At 42.9% G+C, this 25,606-nt stretch overlaps 1 protein-coding gene and 2 long non-coding RNA genes across 5 annotated transcripts in view; all 3 read right to left on the reverse strand.

Annotated features, from left to right (window-relative positions):
• Positions 1 to 2,166: 2,166 nt before the first annotated feature.
• LOC108416175 (NACHT, LRR and PYD domains-containing protein 3-like) overlaps positions 2,167 to 25,606 on the reverse strand; it is a 49,908-nt gene continuing 26,468 nt past the window's right edge. For 2 of the 3 annotated variants that reach the window (XM_037532094.1, XM_037532091.1), the window contains exons 9-11: positions 11,894 to 12,067; positions 4,328 to 4,374; positions 2,167 to 3,948 (exon numbers count right to left, since the gene is read on the reverse strand). In XM_037532094.1, coding sequence (XP_037387991.1) covers positions 3,359 to 3,948; positions 4,328 to 4,374; positions 11,894 to 12,067 — 811 coding nt within the window. In that variant the 3' untranslated portion in view covers positions 2,167 to 3,358. Of the gene's footprint in view, positions 3,949 to 4,327; positions 4,375 to 7,104; positions 7,163 to 11,893; positions 12,068 to 25,606 lie in introns of those variants that run through there. The other variant, XM_037532103.1, reaches the window with a different exon arrangement.
• On the reverse strand, positions 13,793 to 14,196 carry LOC119261993. The gene is made up of 2 exons (XR_005129327.1): positions 14,102 to 14,196; positions 13,793 to 13,854 (listed from the first exon to the last, which is right to left on the reverse strand). It is a non-coding gene; the product is annotated as an uncharacterized LOC119261993 (long non-coding RNA).
• LOC119261991 lies at positions 20,361 to 20,860 on the reverse strand. Its single transcript, XR_005129324.1, has 2 exons — positions 20,670 to 20,860; positions 20,361 to 20,422 (listed from the first exon to the last, which is right to left on the reverse strand). It is a non-coding gene; the product is annotated as an uncharacterized LOC119261991 (long non-coding RNA).

Genomic DNA, 25,606 nt, shown 5'->3' on the forward strand with positions numbered 1-25,606 from the left:
TCCACAGTCATCTCCACTGTCTTCTGGGCATTGAGCACCAAGTTGCTGTTGCTGCACCAGGTCACCAGCCGGTCCACCTCCTTCCTGTAGGCAGACTCATCACCGCCTGAGATGAGTCCAATGAGGGTGGTGTCGTCCGCAAACTTAATCAGTTTGACAGAGTCATGGATGGAGGTGCAGCAGTTGGTGTACAGGGAGAAGAGCAGAGGGGAAAGTACACAGCCCTGAGGAGATCCTGTGCTTAAAGTCCGCGTGTCCGAGACAATCTTCCCCAGCCGTACTCGCTGACTGCGGTCCGTGAGGAAGTCTGTGATCCACCTGCAGGTGGAGTCGGGCACATGGAGCAGAGAGAGCTTGTCCTGGAGCAGAGTGGGAAGGATAGTATTGAATGCAGAGCTGAAGTCCACAAACAGGATCCTAGCGTAATCCTGTGTGTGCTGTATATAGGTACACTTTGTAGATTTACAGTTACATACTACAGGGAGAAAAATACACTCTCCAAGTTATGTCATTCCTGCAGGTTCTTTCCAGTGGTGTATGGGTTGGGCGATATGGTGTTCTTTTGTGTACTGATGATATCCACCATATGCTGAAGAGCATATTGTTACATTGACAATTTATGACAGGTAACTGGACTGTCAAATGAACTGCAGTCAGTAACTGTAAGCATGCAAAGTGCACCTAAATGTTAAGTATTTCCAATTAGATGCTCAATGACTGTTGTTGAATAAATTGGCAAGGAAGATGTTGATGTTTTATCTGTATTGAACTGAAATCAGTGTTGGAAGGCTTGTACTGACACAATGCAGTGTTTAGATCTTATTTCAATATTTTATATAACAATTGTTTTGAATAATTTTACATTGATTTTAAGATGTTCTGTATTTCATTTACTTTAGGGCTAAGATGATTTATTAGGTCCACATTTCATACTTCTTTTTGGAGGTAGTGTCTACAGCTGTTATAATAATATGCTCCATTTAAATAGCACCTTTGTCTTACCCAAGATCACTTTGCAAAGTGGAAAAAAGTATTTAAAAAGTTACAGTATATATTTGTCATTTCATTGCATTGTCATGTTTTTTGGTCATACTTATCCACACAGTGTTCTCATCATTTTACCCTTTGCCTGTTTGCATCCCTGTAATAAACAAGTTTTTAATGTTAACTTAAACGATGGATTTGTTAAATTGATGAAGGAAAACTAAAATAACAAAACATTCTGTTAAATGTTAAGTTATGGAAAAAACTTCAAAAGAAGACTAAAAAAAGGGAAAATGGTCTATAGCAAATTTTTATGTAAATTTACGGGAAAAAGTGATGGTTTTAAAAAGTTATATTAAAGAGTTTGTCTTTAATATAAACACAGAAATACGTCTTCCTCACACACAACTTTATTATAGCCCGGTGGACTGAGAGCAGAACTTTAAACAATCACAAAATGAACAGAAATGAGTTGATTATACTTTAATAAAGCAGAGGAACTCAGGATAAACAGCCCTCTTACATCACTGCGTAAAACTGGGAAAAGCCACACTAAATAATACAGAATAAACAATAAAAGTTAGAAAAAGTTAGAAATATACTTTTATACTTCATACCAAACAAAACCCTGATAGAAAACAAACAAAACCCTGATAGAAAACAAACAAAACCCTGATGGAAAACAAACAAAACAATGATAGAAAACAAACAAAACCCTGATAGAAAACAAACAAAACCCTGATAGAAAACAAAACCCTGACAGAAAACAAACAAAGCCCTGATAGAAAACAAACAAAACCCTGATAGAAAACGAACAAAACCCTGATGGAAAACAAACAAAACAATGATAGAAAACAAACAAAACCCTGATAGAAAACAAACAAAACCCTGATAGAAAACAAAACCCTGACAGAAAACAAACAAAGCCCTGATAGAAAACAAACAAAACCCTGATAGAAAACGAACAAAACCCTGATAGAAAACAAACAAAACCCTGATAGAAAACAAACAAAACCCTGATAGAAAACGAACAAAACCCTGATAGAAAAAGAACAAAACCCTGATAGAAAACGAACGAAACCCTGATAGAAAAACAAACAAAACCCTGATAGAAAACGAACAAAACCCTGATAGAAAACAAACAAAACCCTGATAGAAAAAGAACAAAACCCTGATAGAAAACAAACGAAACCCTGATAGAAAACAAATGAAACCCTGATAGAAAACAAACGAAACCCTGATAGAAAACGAACAAAAACCTGATAGAAAACAAACAAAACCCTGATAGAAATAGACACTTTGGAGCACCGAGTCTTCACCCTGGTGATGTCGCACGACTGAGGGAGCCTGGCTACTGGGTGAACTGGACATGACCCAGAGGCACTAAGCCTTCACCCTCCTAGTACTGGTGATATTGCACGACTGAGGGGGTCTGGCTACTGGGTGACCTGGACATGACCCAGAGGCACTTAGCCTTCACCCTCCTAGTACTGGTGATATTGCACGACTGAGGGGGTCTGGCTACTGCGTGAACTGGACATGACCCAGAGGCACTAAGCCTTCACCCTCCTAGTACTGGTGATATTGCATGACTGAGGGGGTCTGGCTAGTGGGTGACCTGGACATGACCCAGAGGCACTTAGCCTTCACCCTCCATGTACTGGTGATATCTCACGACTGAGGGGGTCTGGCTACTGGGTGAACTGGACATGACCCAGAGGCACTTAGCCTTCACCCTCCATGTACTGGTGATATCTCACGACTGAGGGGGTCTGGCTACTGGGTGAACTGGACATGACCCAGAGGCACTTAGCCTTCACCCTCCTAGTACTGGTGTTATCTCACGACTGAGGGGGTCTGGCTACTGGGTGAACTGGACATGACCCAGAGGTAAACTGGTAAAAGCCAGACTAAATTAATTTGGTCTGAAGGCATGACGTAGCATTATTGCTGAAATACAGTTTAATCATAACAAAGCACATTTACTAAATCTATATTTCTATGAACAATATCATCCTCATGCATAGTTTTTAATGTATACAGTAAAACAGAATAAGCAATAAAAGTTTAGTATAAAGTTAGAAATATACTGTTTTACTTTAGTCTATGATACATGATCTAGTCTCTATAACTATAATCTAATGAACTGCTTTAATTCAGAAAGTCAGTCCTCTGGAGGCTGTGGGGACCAGCTGTCAGTAGAGCCCAGAGTTTTCATTCATCAGTGTAACAGTGACAGGATATTATCTATTTATTAAATTATTAGTACTGCAGATGGAGCTGGAATGTAATCATATTACTGGTAGAATGATCTGCTACGACAAACACGGCAGTGTGTTTGTGGTGTTTTAGTTTTTCTCCAGGAATCAGGAGGTTATTCGGTCCCACACAGCCGCGCTGAGGAGTGATTAATAAGTAGAAATCCAGCGTAGAGCGGCTCAGTGAATGTGGTGGTGAGTGTGTGGAGGTGGGTCAGTGTGTGTGTGTCAGGGGAGATCCTGTAGAAGGACAGAGTGCCGGACTCCCAGTCCAGATACACTCCCACTCTGGGAGAGGGTTGACGTGGGTGATGTATATCTATTCCCTGTTTATTGTGATGGAAAGAGAAACTAGCGTATGCATCATTAGAGCAGGTGAGACTCCAGGACTGATTGTTGTATCCAAACGTACAATCATCACTGCGTATTCTTCTGTCGGTGTAACGACAATCACACTCACTGCCTCCTGTCCTCTTGATTCCTCTGTACGACACTGCTATATCAACATAGTGGCCGCTACACTGAACCTCCCAGTAACAGCGTCCAGTCAGACTCTCCACACTCAGAACCTGAGGCCAGCTATCAAATCTGTCTGGATGATCTGGATACGGCAGCTCTTCTTCCATCCACTCCACTTTCCTGTTCCCCTCAGACAGAGAGAGAAGCCTCTGTGCTGTGTTTGGATCCAGAGTGAGAACAACAGCATCTGTACACACACACACACACACACACAATTACACACACACACAGTTTTACACACACACAGTTACACACGCACACACACAGTTTTACACACACACACACACACATAATTACACATACACACACAGTTTTACACACATACAGTTACACACGCACACACACAGTTTTACACACAATTACACACACACACGCAGTTAGACACAGTTACACACACACACACAATTACACACACAGTTACACACACACAAATGCAGTTAGTCACACACACGCAGTTAGACACACACATACACAGTTACACAGACACACACAGAACAGAGACATAAACAGAATGTGTGTGTTGTTGGTACTGTGTGTGTGTGTGTGTGTGTGTATATATATCTTACATTTCTTGATTCCTGGTTTCATCCAGATCTCCCCTCCATACTCCACCCTGAGGAACCCACACATAGAGTTTTAGTAATAATGTCAAGTAATAATAAGCAGTCGTAGTAAATGAGTATCAGAAAAAGTCAGTCGTAAGTAATAATAGTAAGTCAGTAATAAGCAGTATTTATGAGACAGTAATAATCAGTAATAGTAAGTCAGTAATAGCCATCCATCCATCCATCCTTCCATCCATCATCTTCCGCTTCTCCGGGGTTCGGGTCGCAGGGGCAGCATCCTAAGCAATGAGGCCCAGACCTCCCTTTCCCCAGCCACTTCCACTAGCTCTCCTGGGGGGATTCCGAGGCGCTCCCAGGCCAGCTGGGCAATATAGTCACGCCAGCGTGTCCTGGGTCTTCCCCGGGGTCTCCTCCCAGGTGGACTTGGCTGTGACACCTCCTGAGGGAGGCGTCCAGGAGGCATCCTAACCAGATGCCCGAACCACCTCAGCTGGCTCCTCTCGACGTGGAGAAGCAGCGGCTCTACTCCGAGTCCCTCCCGGATGACCGAACATCTCACCCTATCTCTAAGGGAGAGTCCAGACACCCTGCGGAGGAAACTCATTTCGGCCGCTTGTATTCGCGATCTTATTCTTTCGGTCATTACCCAAAGCTCATGACCATAGGTGAGGGTGGGAACGTAGATCGACCAGTAAATCGAGAGCCTTGCCTTATGGCTCAGCTCTTTCTTTACCACAACAGACCGGTAAAGAGCCCACATCACTGCTGACCCAGCACCAATCCGCCTGTCAATCTCCCGCTCCCTTGTACCATCACACGTGAACAAGACCCCGAGATACTTGAAGTCCTCCACTTGAGGCAAGAGCTTATCCCTGACCCAGACAGGGCTCTCCACCCTTTTCCGCCTGAGAACCATGGTCTCGGATTTAGAGGTACTGATTCTCATCCTTGCCGCTTCACACTCGGCTGCAAACCGATCCAGCAAAAGCTGAAGTTCACGGCCTGATGTCTCCAATAGGAACACATCATCTGCAAACAGCAGCGATGTGACCCTGAGGTCACCAAACCGGACACCCTCCATCCCCTGACTGCGCCTAGAAATTCTATCCATAAAAATTATGAATAGAATCAGTGACAAAGGGCAGCCCTGACGGAGTCCAACTCTCACTGGGAACGAGTCTGGCTTACTGCCGGCTATGCGAACCAAACTCCTGCTTTGTTTGTACAGGGCCTGAATGGCTCGTAGCAAAAGCCATGTACCCCGTGCTCCCGAAGCACCTCCCACAGAATCAGAGTACCCTGGGGAACACAGTCGAATGCCTTCTCCAGATCCACAAAGCACATGTGGACTGGTTGGGCAAACTCCCATGAACCCTCCAGAGTCCTGGAGAGGGTTAAGAGTTGGTCCAGTGTTCTGATCTCTGCTGAAAGTCAGGCATGCTGTGGTCAGGTCTGGCGGTTCACAGAAACTCAGGAGAGCTAGACGAGTGCTGACGGCAGGCATAAAGAGGGCCAAAAACGGCATACGCTCGGAAGATCCAGGGTCATTTTTCTTCCCAGGATCTACGGAGCATGTGGAAGGGCATCAAGTACATCACAGACTACAATACCAGAGATGCACAATGCACTAGGGACCCCTCACTGCCTGATGCTCTCAATAAGTTCTATGCCCGCTTTGAGAACCAAAACACTACCAATCCCCCCCCCCAAAGCACCAGACTCACTCCACCACCTGGAGAACATCCCCTCAGTGTGACCCAAAGTGCAGTGCAGACCAACTCTACAAGGTGCTTACAGACATCTTCAACTCTTCTTTAATCCAGGGAGTTGTGCCCACCTGCCTGAAGACCGCCACCGTCATCCCAGTTCCTAAGAGCTCCATCAGTAGCCCTCACCCCGATAGTCAGAAAGTGCTTTGAAAGACTGTTTATGACCCACATCAAAGCCTACATTGACGTCACTGGGGATTCACATCAGTACGCGTACCGGAAAAACAGATCCACAGAGGATGCCATCTCCTCTGTGGTCCACACTGCCCTCACCCACCTGGAGAGTAAGGACTCTTACGTCCGTATGCTCTTTGTGGATTTCACATCGGCCTTTAACACCATGATTCCCCAGACCCTGGCTTACAAACTCCACACACTTGGACTGAGCACCTCTCTCTGTAATTGGGTCCTGGACTTCCTGACTAACAGGCCGCAGTCTGTGAGGATCCACAACATCTCCTCTTCCACCATCATCCTCAGCACCAGCTCCCCTCAGGGCTGTGTGCTGAGCCCCCTCCTGTTTACACTGCTCACATATGACTGTTCAGCCGTCCATCCAGGCGGTCATACTGTAAAGTGTGCGGACGACACGGCAGCAGCTGGATGCATCACAAATAGTGATGAGTCTGGTTATAGGCAGGAGGTGGAACACCTGGAGAGTTGGTGCAGTGAGAACAATCTCTGCATCAATGTGAAGAAGACAAAGGAGATGATTGTGGATTTCAGAAGGGGCAACACCATCCCTCCCCTCCCCCCACACATCGGAGGATCTGCAGTGGAAGTGGTCTCCAGCTGTAGGTACTTGGGCGTACACCTAAGTAACATCTTACCAGGAGTCATAAAAGTTCCAGCCTGATCAGGAAGGCACATCAGCGCCTCTACTTCCTCAGAAGGTTGAGGCGTGCTGGACTCGGGAGCTCAGTCCTCACCTCATTCTACAGATGTGTGGTGGAGAGCGTTCTGTGCTCCAGCATCACCGTGTGGCAGGAAAAGGGCCACTGGCATCATGAAGGACCCCACTCATCCAGCACACACACTCTTTGTCCCGCTCCCCTCAGGTAGGAGGCTGCGGAGCATTAAGAGTAAAACAACCAGACTGAGGAACAGCTTCTTCCCTGAAGCCTTAAGACTCTTAAATTCCAGGTAGACATCACTGCAATGGCACTTCATTTGGCTAAGGGTCCCCAAACTATTCACACCAAAGTAAATTGGTCAGGGCTTTTCACATATTGTCTTGGAAGGCTAGCATCCATCACATTTTAGTGATTTCCTCATGCAAATACACATGGCAGTTCAAGGAGAATTTAGACATTTTTTCTAAATCTCATCTTTAAGTAGCATCTAATATGAAAGTGATACAAGTGCTGTACATATGCATTAATGGAATATTTTTGAGAAGACATTGTTGAACCATGTATATTTAAGCAGGGAATTTACCAAACTGTATCCTCATGGACTGGAACAAGGAAACCTGCCATAAAATGCTTCGTATATTGGTAGACTTGAAAACTTAAAAAAAAAAGTAGGGGAAAAAGTTTCCCTTGCTTTGTTTCTTTTTCTTTATTATTTCTGAGCATTTTGTTTTTTGGCCCACAAAATGTTGCTCTGGATTTACATTTCTGAGGCCAATGTCAGGCGAGTTCAGCTGCTTGAGGTACCCAAGTCTGTGGAAAATTTGAAGACTTTACAAGAGGAAAAATTACAACAGAAGAAGGGATTTGATTTGCAATTTGAAGACCCAGACATTGATAATGTATATGCACAGCATTGATCAGTTGCCAGCAGAAAAGGCTGTCTTGAAAGTAGTTTGGGAAATACAACCATGTTCAGCACAAGACATATCACATGCAAGCTCTGCGTCTTTCAGATAATGTACACATCAACTATCAGAATGGAGAAAAGAAATGTGAAATCAGTGATTGAGTGTTGAAAGTCCTTCATGCTAGAAGGGTTGATTTGAGTATTTATGCTGATATTCTGGGATATGTATGCATAATATCTATAGTTTACTTACTCTGGTGCAACAGCAATGAAACATCTTTGTTGCTGACCAAGTTCGTCCCTGCATGGTCACAGTTTAACATCTTATAATGATTACTGCCCAATGTAAATTTCACATGTATTTCTGTAGTCTGTATCTGGAGCAGCTACTTGCATATTGGATACTTGCATATTGTGGCCGTGTTCATATTACCTTAAAAATATGTTTAAAAACAGGAATGAACATGGTTCTAAATACACTTGTTAAACACTGAACCAAAGCTGCTGGTTGTTACAAGTATTGTCGTCCATATGTATTTGCTCAGTTGACTGATGTTGTTGCCAATTGGGAAAGAACAGTACTTGAGGGGTTGCCCCTTTTTCTGTGGGAAAATCCACCCAGCTTACTGAAGAAATGTCTGGTAAGTAGTGCCTTTACCCATGTGGAAGATATGCTTAGTGCTTTGTGAATGTATACAAATATTTTGATCTCTCTCCCTCTCCCTCCCAGGAAACAGATGCTGAGGACCACTACACCAAAGATGTACAGATTGGAATTCTTTCTGTAATGAAAGATAGCATGGCTGCTGTGACATCTCTGCCAGAAATTATCCTGGAGGAGGCTGTTGTTCTTCGGGACATTGCTGATCTGCCAACAGCATTTGCATGCTTGTTTGGCCTTCTGTATGCCATTAATATGGAATATCCCCAAAGGCTCAACTACACCTTTGAGGCAATACAGAATATTTTCATGGACCTTGGTGGATCTTGCTCTGCGAGAGTACAGTCTCTCAAGATCCACTCTACCCTTGGTCACTGACCCCTTCTGTTTCCTGAACACCACAAATGGTTCTGCATTACACCCTCATTACACTCCTACATTACACTCAAGTTTTTTCAGTAGTTAACATAGAAAATTTGAATATCGAATACACTGGTCAAACTACCTTTTTTGCTATTTGTTTTTTCAATTCAAGTCGAGTTTTGCTGTAAAAGCAGTTTGAATTTCTAAACAGTTCAGTTTGCACGTTTGCAGAGTGTTGTGAAATGGCTCTATTGGTCATCAACAAACAAACAATTTTCCTGTGGTAAAATCCATCCAGCTTACTGAAGAAATGTCTGGTAAGTGCCGTTCAATGTGCCGTTACCTATAGATCTGCTTAGTGCTTTCTGAATTTAGAATGCATTTTTTTTGGTTGCATTACACAGCTCTCATTTTCACAGTATTAACATACAACATGTGTGTGAGTAGTAGAACGGTGCGAGCTATTTGATGAATGGCTTGTGTTTTTTTGGTTTTTTTTTTCCTTCTGAAAGTGTAAATCTAGATGGAGTCAAAAAGCAGTTTGAATTTTTCAACAGTTGCTCAATTGGCAGATTTGTGAAGTATTGTGAAAAGTACTGGCTGTTACATTTTGAAAAGCTTCCTACAGTTATTAATGTTGTTTCCAGCCTTTTAATAAGAAGGTTATTCATATTTCCTTAAAAGAATAGTATGGTAAATAAAAAAAAAATCCAGTTCACACATTTTCCCCACTTTCTCTAGTGATCCAAGACTACCAAAAGTACCATAATGGCACCATAATTGTCAGCTTGGCAAGAATATGTCCAAAAACTTCAACAAGCTAACTTAATAGTTAATGCGTGAAGGCACCTAGACTGAAAACGTCCTGAATCTATTCAAGCCATCTGTGGACTTATTGAAATAAATGATTGCCCAGTTTTTATTAACTGTGGCTTTTCAGATTGAGCTTTGTGTGCAACCAGGTTGCTGTCTGTGTAGCCTGGTTGCGTTTTGGGTATTTTTATTCCCCAAACTATTCCTTTAATGGAAAGGTTTGGTATAATGAAGTTGAATGCTGAATTTTATCTAGCAGATTACAGTTCTTATTCTGAATTTGTTGGCCATTTGCTGTTGAATCATTTTTATTTATTATTAATTTTTTTAATTGGGCTTTTACAGTTTAAAGAACAGTTCAGTCCAAAGGTGAATTTGGTGTTACTCTGGCCAGTCCACATTCTTTTTTCCATTGGCATTTTACCCCATTTTTTCCATTAAAAGAATAGTTTGGAGAAAATGTCTTTAATAAATGTTTTAATACTTTTTAATAAATGTTCTATTAATGTTCATCTTGTTTGGATTGTGTTCTTTATTACTATAAATATACTATACTATGTTACTTCATTGCTTTTGTCTTAAAATAATTTTGTTAACCATCTGGACTCATTTTTATAAGTTGTGATAGCTTTTGTTCTCCCAACCAACATTGTACTGTAATTCATTCTATGAACAAAATATTTTAAGTTAAGTGAACTCGGAATTTAACTTTATATTTTGAGTTGGGCAGACTTTTCAATTTACTACAAAAATAATTTAATATGTAATAAGTTGACATTTTTTTAAGTTGGCTGAACTTATAATAAACTACTAATAAACTAAGTTCATCCACATATGATGATATTGACACTGTTCCTACTTTACTACTTAAGTTGTTTTTTGATCGTGTTTTCAATGATGTTTTAATATTGTACATTCACGTTATGAATGACTTCAGGCTCAGCACTGATGCACAAAGTCCTTTTATTCCTTTTATTAGATCTTAGTGCAGCTTTTGATACCATTGACCACAACATTTTAATCCAACATCTTGAATACTGGGTCGGCCTCTTGGGCACAGTTTTAGAATGGTTTAAATCATATTTAGGTAATAGGCAGTTCATGGTTTCATTTATCAAAAAGATTTGACATTTCATGTGGAGTCCCTCAGGGTTCAGTTTTACAGCCTCTGCTTTTCTCTTTGTACATGCTACATTTAAGTGATGTCATTAGGAAGCATATTATAAATTTTCATAGCTGAGCTCTGTTTTATCTGCATGTAAACAGTCAATAAAGCAGCTTTAATAATCTCAGAAATACCATTAAAGTTTAGTCTTTTCTATCACAGAGCGATACAGAGAAACTTGTTCATGTATTTGTTACAGCAGGGTTTATCACTATACTCAACTTCTTACTGTATTTCCTAAAAATACTATAAGTCTTTTGTAAAATACAGAAAATGTTAATATGCTTCTAAACTGGGGAGCTCAGTTCATCTTTTATTAGACAGTCAAGCTTAGTACTCACTTCAAAGAAGCATCTAAAAACATTTTTCTTTAACTCAGCATTTAGTTAAAACTCAACATCTCATGGTATTTATCATTTTAATTTGATGTGTCATTTTCCTGTGTTTTTAAATTAATACTTTTGATTTCTTATAATACTCTTTAATTTTATCACTTGTCTGTAAAGTGCTTTGAACAGCCACTGCTTACACTATATATAAGCATCATTTATAACAATCCACAAAGCCTTTTGTGACACTTCCTAAGTAACAAGCTTTTACCAATACTAAGGTATTTAGAACTGGATCTGCTTTTTGACTCTTTGTTTCTCTGAAAGTTTTTCCTTTTGCACTTATGGAGTTTTTCCTTGCCTCTGTCACCTTTGGCTTGTATGTGTGGATCAGGATTTCTGTAAAACATCTTTGTGACAATGCAAAATGTAAAAAGTGCTGTACAAATTAATTTAAATGTGAATATATTTTTACATTATTCTCTTTGCAAACCACCAAAAGAAGCAGTAATAAGCGACCCTCATAAGAGCTGGTTGGTACTGCAAAAAATACCTTTTGAGGCCAGCAGGTTTGCATGGCTCAAAGCAAAAACAATCTTGGTAAAGGCATGGCAGTAATGTACCAGGCTCTGGGAGTGAAAATTCTCTCTCACACACACACACACACACACACACACACACACACACACACACACACACACACACCTGAGTATCTCCAGGGCACAGTGTGGATCCTCCTTTAGCTCAGACAGCATCTTCACTCCAGACTCTCCTGGGTGATTATAGCGCAGATCCAGTTCTTTCAGGTGGGAGGGATTTGATTTCAGAGCTGAAGCCAGATGAGAACAGCCTTTAACTGTAATCATACAACCAGACAATCTGCAGAAAGGAAGGGGGGAAAAGCACAGATGGCTGTTACAGCTGCAGTTTAGAACAAACACCAAAATTCATAAAATGTGAGATTAACTCTGAAATCAAAAGTCAATTAAAAAAATAAAATTGACTGGGGCGACTAGAGTGGCAGACTAGGGTGTTTTTTAATGCTCTCAGATGACTATGATTCTGTCACTTAACTAAGTGCATGTCTTTAGATATGTGTATAGATATTAATGCAAATGGAACTTTAAAGACAGGATACCATGAAATTCATGATTTTTTTTTTCCATGCAGCAAATATACCCTGCACTGAAAGGCACAAGGCATACAGAGCAGCAAGCTGCTTGCTATTGGTCTCTAGCTAGCATTCATATAGATAAAATAAAATGTTTGTTTTTCATCTAAATGATACCTTCCATTATCTGGCTCCCTTGTGCCTTTCCTCCGTTCTTTCTTTCTTGGCATAGGGTCTGGTGTTTGCTAATATCTGATCTGCTCTTTTGTAGTCATTACTTTGACTGCCTTCAGGTTTTGAAATTTGCCTGTGATCCTTTGTTAGCCTGCTTGTTTTGCAGTGACCTCGTGTTTGACTTTTTCCCTTCATAGTGTCATTCCTTGTCATAGATTCTACATGTCCCTGGAAAAGTTAAATGTAGTCCCATGTTCTGGAGAAAGTACATTTTGTTACTGTCTCAACATCTTTGATGAATAGAAAATAACAAAGCTGACTTTGACTTGCTGTTTTATTAACATATCATATGCTGTCTTACTTTTTTGTAAGTGGGTTTGTAGAACAGTTATTATTTTGGTGTACCACATGGAAGGTGAGTCAGATGTTCATAACATTTTCTTATGTAGCCTTTTTTTTTTTACCTTTTATAGCTCTAGGAGTTAGAGAATTGTTCCGGGGACGTGGGCGGGGCTGAAGGAGTTCGTGGAGAAGAAAACAGCACATAACGACACGCTGGAGCTGGGAGCAAGAATTTCGCGAGCATTTTTCGTGTGAAAATTCTCTAAGTGAGGAGAGTGAAAGAGCTGATGCAGTGCAGGTCGGGGTGACAAACTAAACTGAAGCGTGTCCTCCGCCAATTAGCGAAATAGCACCGTGTCGTTCGTCGGAGCAACTCGGCCAAGGGACGGAGAGACTGCTGGAACCGACGGACGCTGAACCAGTGCTGTGGACGGGACGGGACGGGACGGGACGTGCCGACATCCTCCTGTTTGGAACCTAGGGTCTCGCTTGTAAATGTTTTTGGGTTTTTCAGCCATTGGAAAGCTCCATGGCAATGCTCCAGCTGCCGGCTGACCTGTGAGTGACCTCTTACCGTTTGTTTTTTTCTCTTTGAGCTCCAGCGCGCGCCAACTGAGGGTAGCTCCCTCATAAACTGTGAACATTTGGGTTTTTTTTTTTTGTTCTTACTCCACAAGGAACACCAAATAAGTGTACTGTAAAATCACTGTTTAACCTGTGGTTAAACCAAGCCCAATTTCCCTAATTATTTTCCTTGATTTTTAGTTAGTAGTGTGAGAAGCATAATTACTAGTTCTATAATTAAATCAGAACCAAAAGACAGATTGTGTTGCCTGTGACTTGGGGGTTTTATGGTTTTAGTGTATATTTTCATGTGTGTATTCATTTTTTGGACGGTCATTGTTCTGTCCTTATCAGGCGCTCATTTACTTGACTAGACAGACAGCTAACGACAGAATGAATTCCTGAGGCAGAAGTGAGTTTTGAAAGTTTACTCCAATCTTCAGATACACAGAATTCTTCCTTGGGATTCGTAAAACTAAATAAACAAACAGAAATGTACATAAAAGTATGTTTGCTTTGTCTTTCTACATACACTCACAGTAGCATACACATTGTATGAGGAAACGAACATGCTAGCTTGCTAGCGCTACATGACTTGCTGAAACTCTTCAGACATTCTATTTACACAAAAAATGATATATTGTTCTCCTGCAAATTAACTTAAGATGCATAAGGCATAAATTGGTCCTTAATACACAAAATTACAAACATTATTAACTTACAAGCAAAGCCTTTCCAAGGGCAAGAACAACCTAAGGATGAGCACCTCTTCACCTTGGCATGGTCTGACTCAACTGAAGTAATGAACTTCCTCCTCTAGCTGAATATGACATCACAGGAAGTTATATCAACTGAAGGTAAGTGTCAAAATAAAAGCAGGCTTAATAATGAATATTTCCCCCACTAGAAAACACTAGGTGACGCCAAAACCCAAAAAGGTTCCAATGCCGTGACACTCCCCGCCTGGTATTGTGAGATACCACTACAACTGCAAACTATCTTACGTGAACGCACAATTAAAGTCTCTAAACACAGTCCAGGGACATGAGAAGGTGTCGCGGGACATGAGAAGCACCGTTTCAGATACAGGCCTCTGGTAGGTCTTAGCTGCTCCATTCTTGAAGATCTCGATCTCGACTTTTCTGACCTTACCATCTTTGTCTGGAAAGGTGTTGTGGATGAGCCCAATTGGCCATTCGTTGCGATTCACTTGCTGGTCTTTCAGCAACACCAAATCCCCAACTTGGAGGTTTGGCCGGTCGGCCTGCCACTTCCTCCGGCTCTGAAGCGTCCCAAGATACTCCCATCTCCATCTGTTCCAAAATATGTCCGCGAGATGCTGCACCTGCCTCCATTGCTGCCTGTGCAGATCTTTTCCGTCAAAACCACCTGGAAAAGGAGGAGGAGAGTAGACCTTTTGGGTAAGGAGCATCGCTGGCGTGAGCAGGAAAGGTGAGTCTGGGTCTGTCGTGATAGGGGACAATGGTCTGGTGTTGATTATGGCTGTTATCTCTGCCATGAGAGTGGAAAGCACTTCATGTGTCAATTGAACATGGCTAGACTGGAGAAACATTGCATCTAGGATGCGTCTGGATATCCCAATCATTCTCTCCCAGCTGCCTCCCATGTGAGAGGAATGAGGTGGGTTGAAGACCCACGTGCAACCTTCTTCTCCGAGGTACCTTCTGATGTTGGACAGGTTCGGGTCTGTCTGCAGGAACCCCAGCTCCCTGCAAGCACCAACAAAATTGGTACCACAGTCTGATCGGATCTGTTTGGCAGGTCCACGCAAGCTGATGAACCTCCGGAAGGCATTAATGAAACTTGAGGAGTCCATTGACTCAATCAGCTCAATGTGGATGGCGCGTGTACTAAGACACGTGAAAAGGATGGCCCACCGCTTGCTGTTTGCATGGCCTCCCCTGGTGCGCCGCGTGACAACTGGCCAAGGACCAAATACATCTAGGCCCACAAAGGTAAAGGGAGGTTCCATGCTCAAGCGATCAGGTGGTAGGTCTGCCATCAGCTGAGTGTTTGCTCGGCCTCTGAGTTTTCTGCAGGTGATGCAGTTGTGCAGGACATGCTTGATCAATCTTCTTGCTCCAATGATCCAATATCCAGCAGATCGCACTGCTCCTTCAGTGAAAACTCGACCCTGGTGCATCACTCGCTGGTGATGGTGCTCTACGAGCAGTTTCGCAACGTGACCCCCTGGAAGAACAAGAGGATGTTTCTCTTTGTATTCCAGATCGCCATGTCTGAGCCGTCCTCCTATTCTAAGCATTCCTTCTTCATCACAGTAGGGACTGAGTTTGTGCAGAGGACTGTGAGTGGGAATGTCTTTTCCACCAGCTATGCAGGTAAGTTTTTCCTTGAAGGCCACTTTCTGCACACTTTTGATGATTATTTTTACTGCTTTTGCCAGCTCTTCAACACTGCGTGGCTGTTTGCAGTAATGCCATGAACGGCATGTCTGATCCTGAGCTTTGTTTTTGACGGATTGGACAATGTGGACTAGCAAGCTCATGGCCCTAATCAGCCTCTTCCATGAAGAAAACCGTTCGAACCTCTGACATCCAAGCTGAGGCCAATTGATGAGCAGGTGAGTGGCAGTTGCTCGTACCTCTGCATCCCAATCAGCGTCAATGAGTTCATAGGCGTCTGTGTCTGGGTCTCTGTTGGCATATGACAAGAAGGCAGGTCCCTTGAGCCAGGTGCTGTCACTCAACATGGCTGCAGACACAGACCGAGTGCCTATGTCGGCTGGGTTAGAGTTTGTGGAGACATAGTGCCACTGCTTGGGTTCTGACGATCTTCTGATACGTTGCACCCTGTTGCCAACATATACATAGAACCTCCTGGTCTGGTTACTAATGTATCCAAGGACTACACAACTGTCTGTGTAGAATTCAACAGCATTCAGATCGATGTCCAATTCACTGGTGATGACCTCTGCGATTTCCACAGCTAAAACAGCAGCACCCAGTTCTAATCTGGGGATGGTGTGCGCAGACTGTGGAGCTAGTTTAGCTTTGCCCAGTACAAATCCAACATGAGGCTTCTCTTCTGCATCAATGACTTTGAGATAGGCGACAGCTGCAATAGCTTTCACTGAAGCATCTGCGAAAACATGTAACTCTTTCCTTGTAGCCGTTGACACTGAAGTAGCAGCATAAGGTCTTCGAATCTGTAACTGCTGAAGATCACTGAGAGAATCTCTCCATGCGCTCCATTCAGCTTCCCTGTCTGCAGGAAGAGGAGAGTCCCAATCCAAAGCCTTCCTGGAGAGTTCTCTGAGCAGCATCTTTCCCTGAATTGTGACTGGCGCAGCAAACCCCAGTGGATCAAATAGTCCGTTGATGGTGGCTAGGACACCTCTCCGTGTGTAGGGCTTGACCCTGTCAGTCACTTGGAAGGTGAACGTGTCCTCAGTTAAGTTCCACCTTAGGCCTACGCTTCGCCGAATAGGTGTTGCATCAGCATCTAGGTTGAGTTCTTTGAGCCCTTTGGCGCGGTCGTCGACAGGAGATGCTTCCATAACTTCCCTGCTGTTGGATGCCACTTTGTGGAGACGGATGTTAGATATGGCAAGCATCTTCTGTGTCCGTTTCAATAGATCGATTGCCTCGCTGGCTGTGGGTCGTGACAGAAGCCCATCATCCACATAGAACTCCCTCTCAGTGAAGCAGCGCGCATCAGAGCCAAATTCCTCTTCGCCATGAGCTGCAGCGCGTCGAAGTCCATATATGGCAACTGAAGGAGAAGGACTGTTGCCGAATATATGAACCTTCATGCGATACTCACAGAGGTCATCGGCGGGATCATTGTGCTTGTGCCAGAAGAATCGCAGGAAATCTCGGTGGTCCTCCCTGACAACAAAACTATGAAACATCTGTTCTATGTCCACAGTCACTGCAACGGCTTCACGTCTGAACCGCAACAAAACACCGACCAAGCTGTTATTTAGGTCAGGTCCAGACAGCAGGACGTCATTGAGTGAAACGCAATGGCTCTTCGCACTTGAGTCAAAGACCACCCTGATTTGTTCAGGTTTCTGCGGGTGGTAAACTCCAAAGATCGGTAAATACCAGCACTCTTTCCCAGCTGGGAGAGGAGGAGCCTGCTCAGCGTGGTCACGATCCAAGATGTTCTGCATGAAAGTGACAAAGTGCTTCTTCATTTCAGGTCTTTTCTCCAGAGTGCGTTGGACAGAAGCCAGCCGCGTGAGTGCCTGGTCGCGACTGTGAGGTAGGCGTTCGCGATGTGTTCTGAATGGAAGTGGGGCAACCCAGCTGTTTGCATTGTCCATGAACATCTCTTTCCCCATAAGCTCTAGGAACAGTCTGTCTTCCACCGAAAGTCCTATCTTGCTGTCATCTTTGGTTGTTTCAAAGACTGTGCTTCCTAGTGTACACTTGAAAGATCTGCGAAGGTCTGGAACGGCTGTCTGTTCAGACAGGGACCCAAACTTTTCTTTGATATGAAGCTTGTTAGGACAAGGGCTGAAGAAGGAAGGGCGTTTGTTTTCTAGGATGTTGGTGTGGTAAGTTTGAATAGCTGCAGGCCTGTGAGTGCTCCCTAAGCAGACGTCACCTACGATGACCCATCCCAGGTCCACTCTCTGTGCATATGGAGTATCATGTGGACCATTCTGCTGCTCTCTCACTTTGTGGACTCTTAGTAAGTCGCGACCCAACAACAGGAGGATCTTGGCCTCAGGATCCAGTGATGGGATGGAGTGAGCTATGGGTTTGAGGTGAGTGTGATATAAAGCCGCTTCAGGAGTTGGGATCTCAGCACGGTCGCTTGGAATGTTGCTGCATTCAATTAGCGTGGGCAAGGTGAGCGTTGTAGTTCCATCTAGTGACTGCACAATGAACCCTGTGGCTCTTCTACCCATCATCTCTGTTGTCCCAGCACACGTACGCAGTGTGAAGGGTGAGTCTGATCCCTTGATGTTGTACATGTCAAAGAAGTCAGGTCTTGCAAGAGACCGGTTACTTTGGTCATCTAGAACCGCATAAGCTCTTGTCACTCTCTCTGGGTGTGCTTCAGGAAAGACCTTTACTAAGCAGATCTTGGAGCAGGACTGTGGACTTTGACCCTCTCCGCACACCTCGGTGCAGCTTGACTCGACAGTTAATGGTGGTGTTTCTTCCGTGCTCTCCCCGCCATGCCCGGATGTCGCCGGTGGCGGTCCAGGATGGAGAGCTGAGACGTGATTCTCACTATCACACTCCCTACACTTAATGACTGCGGTGCACTCTTTGGCCATGTGACTTGTTGAGGAGCAACATCTAAAACAGACACCGATGTCCTTCAAAAGGGCTTTACGTTCCTCTAAGGGTTTGCTGAGGAACCCTCTGCAGCGCTTGAGAGGGTGCGGCTTCTTGTGAAGGGGACATTGCTTCTCAACATCACCAGCTTTGTGGCCTGAAACCTCCCACTTCACTTTCTCCTGTGATATATCTGTCTTGTGGGCAAACACTAGACTCTTCTGCGGTTTCTTAGCAGTAGCGCTTTGCTTTAGGTACTCTGTGTTACCAGGTCGCAGCCTGAAACCCGGATCATTGCGTGCTCGTGCCTCATCACAGACGAACTCACAGAAGAAGGAGAACGGAGGGAAGGTTACACCATGAGTGGCCTTGTACTTGAAGCCCTGTCTAAGCCACCGCTCTTGGAGGTTGTATGGTAATTTCTCCACTATAGGAGCGACACCACGTGCAGCTAAGTAGCTAAGGCCAGGGAGATAGCCTTCTAGCTTTGCGGCTTCTAACTCATGAAGGAGGTCACTGAGTTCTCTCAGCTTCACTGGATCCTTGTTGGTGACCTTTGGGAAGTTTGTGAGCCTGTCGAAGAGTGACTTCTCTATAATCTCTGGAGAACCGAAGCATTCCTCCAAGCGTTCCCAAGCCTTGGTCAATCCGGTAGAGGGGTTACCTACATGCACAGCTCGTATTCTCCTGACATGCTGTGCAGATTCTCGCCCTAACCACTTAATCAGGAGGTCCAGCTCTTCACTGGCACTGAGGTGTAATCCAACGATGGCGTTGATGAATGATGATTTCCACGCCCAATAGGTCTCAGGAGAATCATCAAACTGTGAGAGGCCGGAGGTAATCAGATCTCTGCGTGCCAAGTATCTAGCTACATCGCTAATGTCTGGACTGCCATCTACTGGCTGTTGTGAAACACCTTTGAGAGGTGAGAATTGTCCTGCACCAGCTGTAGATCGCCATGGAGATGTGTGATGAGGTATAGTCTTGGTGGGTTGCGGTGCTGGTCTGGCAAGTTCAGGCGTTTTAGAAGAATGAGCTTCAACTGTGAACTCAGTAAGACGCTGTCTTGGGGGAGACTCAGTTTTCAGCACATGAATTATTGGTGATATGGGTTGTGCGCGTGGCTTAACATCTTCTGTTAGCTGTAGCTGAACATACTGACGTGTTCTCTCTTCCACTTCTTGCAGGAATGATTTATCATCAACCACTTCAGACTCCTCTGCTGCTTCAAGCGCACTAGCTTCTGCTAAGGCAGCTATCACCTCCTTTTCATGTCTGAGTGTGTTCAATCTAGCTTCGATTCGTGCTTTTTCAATCAGAACATCTGACTCCTTCTTAGCAAATTCAGCCCTTGCGCGGGCTGCCTCCACCTTAGCATAAGCTGCGGCTATGGCTCTGCTGCTAGCTGATGATTTGCTTGACGAAGATTTACTGGAAGATGCACGAGCAACTGACCTTGTTTCCACAGTAGAGTGATGTGCTGACCCTTCCAATGCTTTTTTCCCCATCCATCATTCAGATGTGCGAACCGGGTATGAGCAGCGGTGATGATGATGAGAAGTAGGACGACAATTGAAGATTACTCTCCTTGAAAAGTTCTGCCCGCTGTGCTGGATGCTTTTTTACTGTTCTGTCCTTATCAGGCACTCAATTACTTGACTAGACAGACAGCTAACGACAGAATGAATTCCTGAGGCAGAAGTGAGTTTTGAAAGTTTACTCCAATCTTCAGATACACAGAATTCTTCCTTGGGATTCGTAAAACTAAATAAACAAACAGAAATGTACATAAAAGTATGTTTGCTTTGTCTTTCTACATACACTCACAGTAGCATACACATTGTATGAGGAAACGAACATGCTAGCTTGCTAGCGCTACATGACTTGCTGAAACTCTTCAGACATTCTATTTACACAAAAAATGATATATTGTTCTCCTGCAAATTAACATAAGATGCATAAGGCATAAATTGGTCCTTAATACACAAAATTACAAACATTATTAACTTACAAGCAAAGCCTTTCCAAGGGCAAGAACAACCTAAGGATGAGCACCTCTTCACCTTGGCATGGTCTGACTCAACTGAAGTAATGAACTTCCTCCTCTAGCTGAATATGACATCACAGGAAGTTACATCAACTGAAGGTAAGTGTCAAAATAAAAGCAGGCTTAATAATGAATATTTCCCCCACTAGAAAACACTAGGTGGCGCCAAAACCCAAAAAGGTTCCAATGCCGTGACAGTCATAGGTGCAGGTTCAATATAAGCGTGCATGGGAGATTCAAGTAGCTTTGATTAGCTGCATTTCGGAGCCTGTAGGAAAAAAATCACCTTAGCAAACCAGCCAATTATAGTTTAGTATTTGTAGGACCCACCTTGTACCTCCCATGCTACTTCAGGTCAAAACGTTAAGCACCTTTAGGCCCTTGTTGTTCAATCAAGTACCAGGTGGGGGCGCTACACTTACATTACTTGTCAATGTTGTAACATTAAGGTCAAATGCTTGTAGTTTTTATTTTTTGTCTGTATAAAAGTCTGCATATGAGTGGATGACTCCTTGTAAAATTGCTACTGTCTATCATACAGTTTGCATGTGCAGTTGATGATCCAATGTGCTGTTATGAAGTCTCATAAGATTATAATCTATTCAGTTAATACTCTAAATATACCACTAACCATGTTACTCTCACGCTGTTGACTTTCATATCCAAGGAAGTGAGACGATCAATAGCCAGAAGGAGGAGAAGCTACATACATGGGAGACTTTAGTCAATCAGCGGGTGAGCAGGGGAAAATTAAGTGAGGGAGTCAGGGTGGAATTAAGATTACTGTGTCAATGGGAAACACAACCAGCAGACCTAAAAAAAGCTAAAATCTTCGCTCATTTACCTTTTGAATACCAACAAAAGTGCTGAAATTCAAGCATACACAATTAAAGAGACAATACAATACAATGAATTAAACCACTGGCTGACAGTTAAAATCATTTTATTTTCTCCAAGAATTTGGTTGAATACTATTATTACTATTTGTGTCCCCTTAGTGACAGTGTATACTGTAGCTGAACTTCATGTTTATTAAAAAAAATCCAGTGTTGTGGTCAAAACTCTTTGCTAAACCAATTCAAAACAGAAGAGGGATACTATGAGAGAGGAGTGATTTGCTCTACCATTAAAAGTGTTTTGCTATATTGAAGTTCATTGTGATTCAATGGCTTTTCAGCCCAGCTTAAAGCCAAGATTCTTTGACTCCTAGACATTTGTGCAAGTTAATGGTAAATCTGTGGAACACTTCTTCCTTCAAAAGGTGTACAAAACACTGCTTTACACAGTGAAACTTTCTTGCAGCTTTAGTTGATTTCATCGTGTCAGTGGACAAAAGAATAAAAAAGAAAATGGTGTACTGGGCAGCTGAAAAGGAACATTTCACTTCGCCAGTTTCCTGAGGCATGACCACAAACATGAGTTTCTCAAAGCTAACGTTTCTGTACCCAGCTCCAGTTAACAAGCCAACCAATACTAACAAGCTGAAGGATCCACTTTGTGAAAATCACAACATCTTCAGATTTAGTGGCTCTTGGAGCCATTCAGTTTGACCATAGAATTATAAACAGGGATTAAGGCAATACACCAATTTACTTTTACAATACCGCTGTTCAGGAGGGGTGTTCAGACCTGATGAGGGGGGCTATCACACCTTTTGGCACTGAGTTGAACTCTGCAGGAGGTCATCAGCAAGCCCAGGAATTCACACTTTGCCTTAGGGGTCAAGCAGAACAGCGTCTAACAGAGAAACTCTTTGGGATTGAAAACTACAGTCATATCAACTCCAAGTGAAAACTAATCATCCTGATTTGTCACAAAAAGACTGGACAGCCCAAGCGTGATATGCTGTATTTCAACATGTATTACATTCTCAGTGGTTGCTGAGAGTACTGAGTGTTCATTATTCCCACTTCGCTTCAGCCATTTAATCATTTCCTTTTTTGAAGCTTTAATGCTAGTGAGTTTGTAATCCTGGGAAACAGATCTACCTTTTGAGTGAATTTATGTTCTTTGCCTTTAACTGTTTAGTTACTGTACTGGGAACTGTACTGTATTGTACTGGGAACTACACAGTTAATATCTATATCAGTTGTGTGCTTGTGTTGTTTTATCTCCTTATATCATGTAACCAGGGTCACGTAACATGGCATTTGTAATCCCGACTATGGAACAGAATGTTTTATGTTCTCTTTTGCTACACAGTTTCAAGGGAATGATTCAAACTGTGTCGGTATTTGGAACCGGCTGGTTCATGATGTATCTGATTTGTTAACAAGCAACTTACATGTAACTGAAGTAAAGAAATAATGAATTTCTTTATGGGGATGGCTTTGCTAACCAAGTACCTCATACAAAGGTAGTCACCATCAATTATTATTATTATTATTATTATTATTATTATTATTCCTATTATTAAACCTTCTCTCTTAACTTTAACCCTTAGTTCCAGTAAAATGATTCTGGACAATTCTATGCTTCCAGCTTTCCAGATGTGCAAAGTGTCTTTGTTTTAATACCCACTGTAAGCTGCTCCAAGCTACACTGGGAGAGAGATAAGGAAACGTGTTGCAACAGATCACTTTTTGTCACATCTCAACCAGCTGGGCAAATTAGTTTAGGAAAAGGTTCATGCAGCCACAAAACCCTGAGCATATCCAAACCAGAGCCTGGCAGGGCCTGTATCAACAAAGTATCAGAGAAACAGATGGACTACAGTCTGTAACAGCAGAACTACACAGTGGAACTATATAGTAAATGGTGCTGATAACATGAACAGTAATTGTGGAGACAAAAAGGTGGATTTAGTTGTATGCTTGCCTTTATGCACCTGTTAGGAATAGGTGTAACTGGAACCAGCAATTATAAAGAATGTTCACATACAAATGCAAGACTACCAATGTGAAGAACTCCTCTTTGGACATCTTTTAGTTCTAACCTGGATCTCTCCTTTTCCCCTTCAATATTCCAGAACTCTCTGCTCTAAAACAGTTATTACATTACATTTAGCAGACGCTTTTATCCAAAGCAACTTACAAATATTGTGGTACATAGAACAAACATAGTCAGGCCTTAAAGGAAGCCAAGGGGTAATAGCGGGGTAGAGAAGGGAAGGAGGGCAAGAAGGAGATGAGGTTGGTAGTGGTTAGATTGCAAGAGGCGATCAGAGTAAGTGCTCCCTGAAGAGCTCTGTCTTCAGGAGTTTCTTAAACATAGCGAGGGACGCCGCTGCTCTGACAGTGGAAGGTAGCTTGTTCCACCATTGGGGAATCAAGTATGAGAACAGTCTCGCTTGCTTTGTGTGACTGTTTGGCAAAGCTAAGCGACGTTCATTGGAGGATGGCAGCGGCCGGGCGGTGCTGTAAGCCTTTAGGAGCGAGTGCAGGTAGGAAGGAGCCTGCTCTGTTAACACCTTGTAGGCAATCGTAAGAGTTTTAAATTTGATACGAGCAGCAACCGGTAACCAGTGGAGCTCAATGAGCAGTGGGGTGACATGCGCCCATTTTGGTTGGTTAAAGACCAGACGCGCTGCAGCGTTCTGAACCATCTTCAGTGGTTTTACAACACAGGCCAGGAGGCCCGTTAGTATGGCATTGCAGTAGTCGAGGCGTGAGATGACCACTGCTTGTACCAAGAGTTGGGTGGCTCGTTGTGTTAGAAACGGCCGTATCTGTCTGATGTTGTACAGCGCAAAGCGGCAGGACCGAGCCACCGAGGCAACATGGTGTGTATATGATACATAAACACAGACAATTTGGAAACAGAGGATGCTACTGGCCTATATCAAAATAATTATTTTTAGCTAAAGTTCTTGAAAAAATTGTTTTTACTTAAAACTTTTTTAGACAACAAAATTTATTTATTTACTGAGTCTGCTTTTTTAAAAGTGACTAATAATCTTTTACTTGATGTTGATTCTTGTGATTGTTCTGTCCTGGGCTTGCTAGACTTTTGACACTGTTGATCATGATATACTCATTGAGCATTTGGAACATTGTGTTGGGGTCAGGAGTTTGGCTCTAAATTGGTTTATCTCCTATATTAAACGTAGAACCTTTTTTTGTTAACACTGGGAAATACTTCATTTCATGTGCGGCCATGACATCTGGGGTTCCACAAGGGTCCATTTAAGGCCCTGTGCTTTTTTCGTTATACTTGCTCCTCCTAGGCCAAATCATTTGTAAACATAACATCTAATTTCACTGTTACACAGATGATCTACAATTATACTTTAATCTTGGAAATCATTACTCCTTAGGAAGACTCAATGAATGTATCATGAATATTAAGATTTGGATGACCCAGAACTTTCTTCAGCTGATTGATAGTAAAACACAAGTTATTTTGTTTGGTCCTGCCACAGTACCCAAGAGCTTGATAGAAAATCTGGGTTCTTTAACCCCTTTTATAAAAACATGTTAAAAACCTTGGGGTCATTTTTGATACTGCTTTAAAATTTCATAAGCAAATAAATGCAGCGGTCAAGGCCAGTTTCTTCCAGCTCAGCACAGGTTATCTCCAGGTTAAAATTATTTCTTAATACTTCAGATCTAGAAAAAGTCATTCATGCCTTTGTGACATCTAGATTGGATTAATGTAATGCACTGTATCTTGGAATTAATGAAGGATCTTCCTGGACGGTGCTGGACGGGTGTGGAGATACTCATGAGTCTCTGGCTGGTGGCCGTGCAGTTGAAGTTTTTCCCAGTGGACAAGAGGGTCACCTCAATGCGAATTAAAATCACAGAGAGGAAAACTCTGACTGTTGTGTGTGCTTATGCACCAAACAACAGGTCTGAATATTCGACATTCTTGGAGCGAGTGGGCGGGGTTCTGGAAAGGGTCCCACCTACAAACTCCATAGTCTTACTGAGGGGACTTCACTGCTCATGTTGGCAATGACT

Source organism: Pygocentrus nattereri, chromosome 2 (assembly GCF_015220715.1).
Source record: "Pygocentrus nattereri isolate fPygNat1 chromosome 2, fPygNat1.pri, whole genome shotgun sequence".
NCBI classification, from domain to species: domain Eukaryota; kingdom Metazoa; phylum Chordata; class Actinopteri; order Characiformes; family Serrasalmidae; genus Pygocentrus; species Pygocentrus nattereri.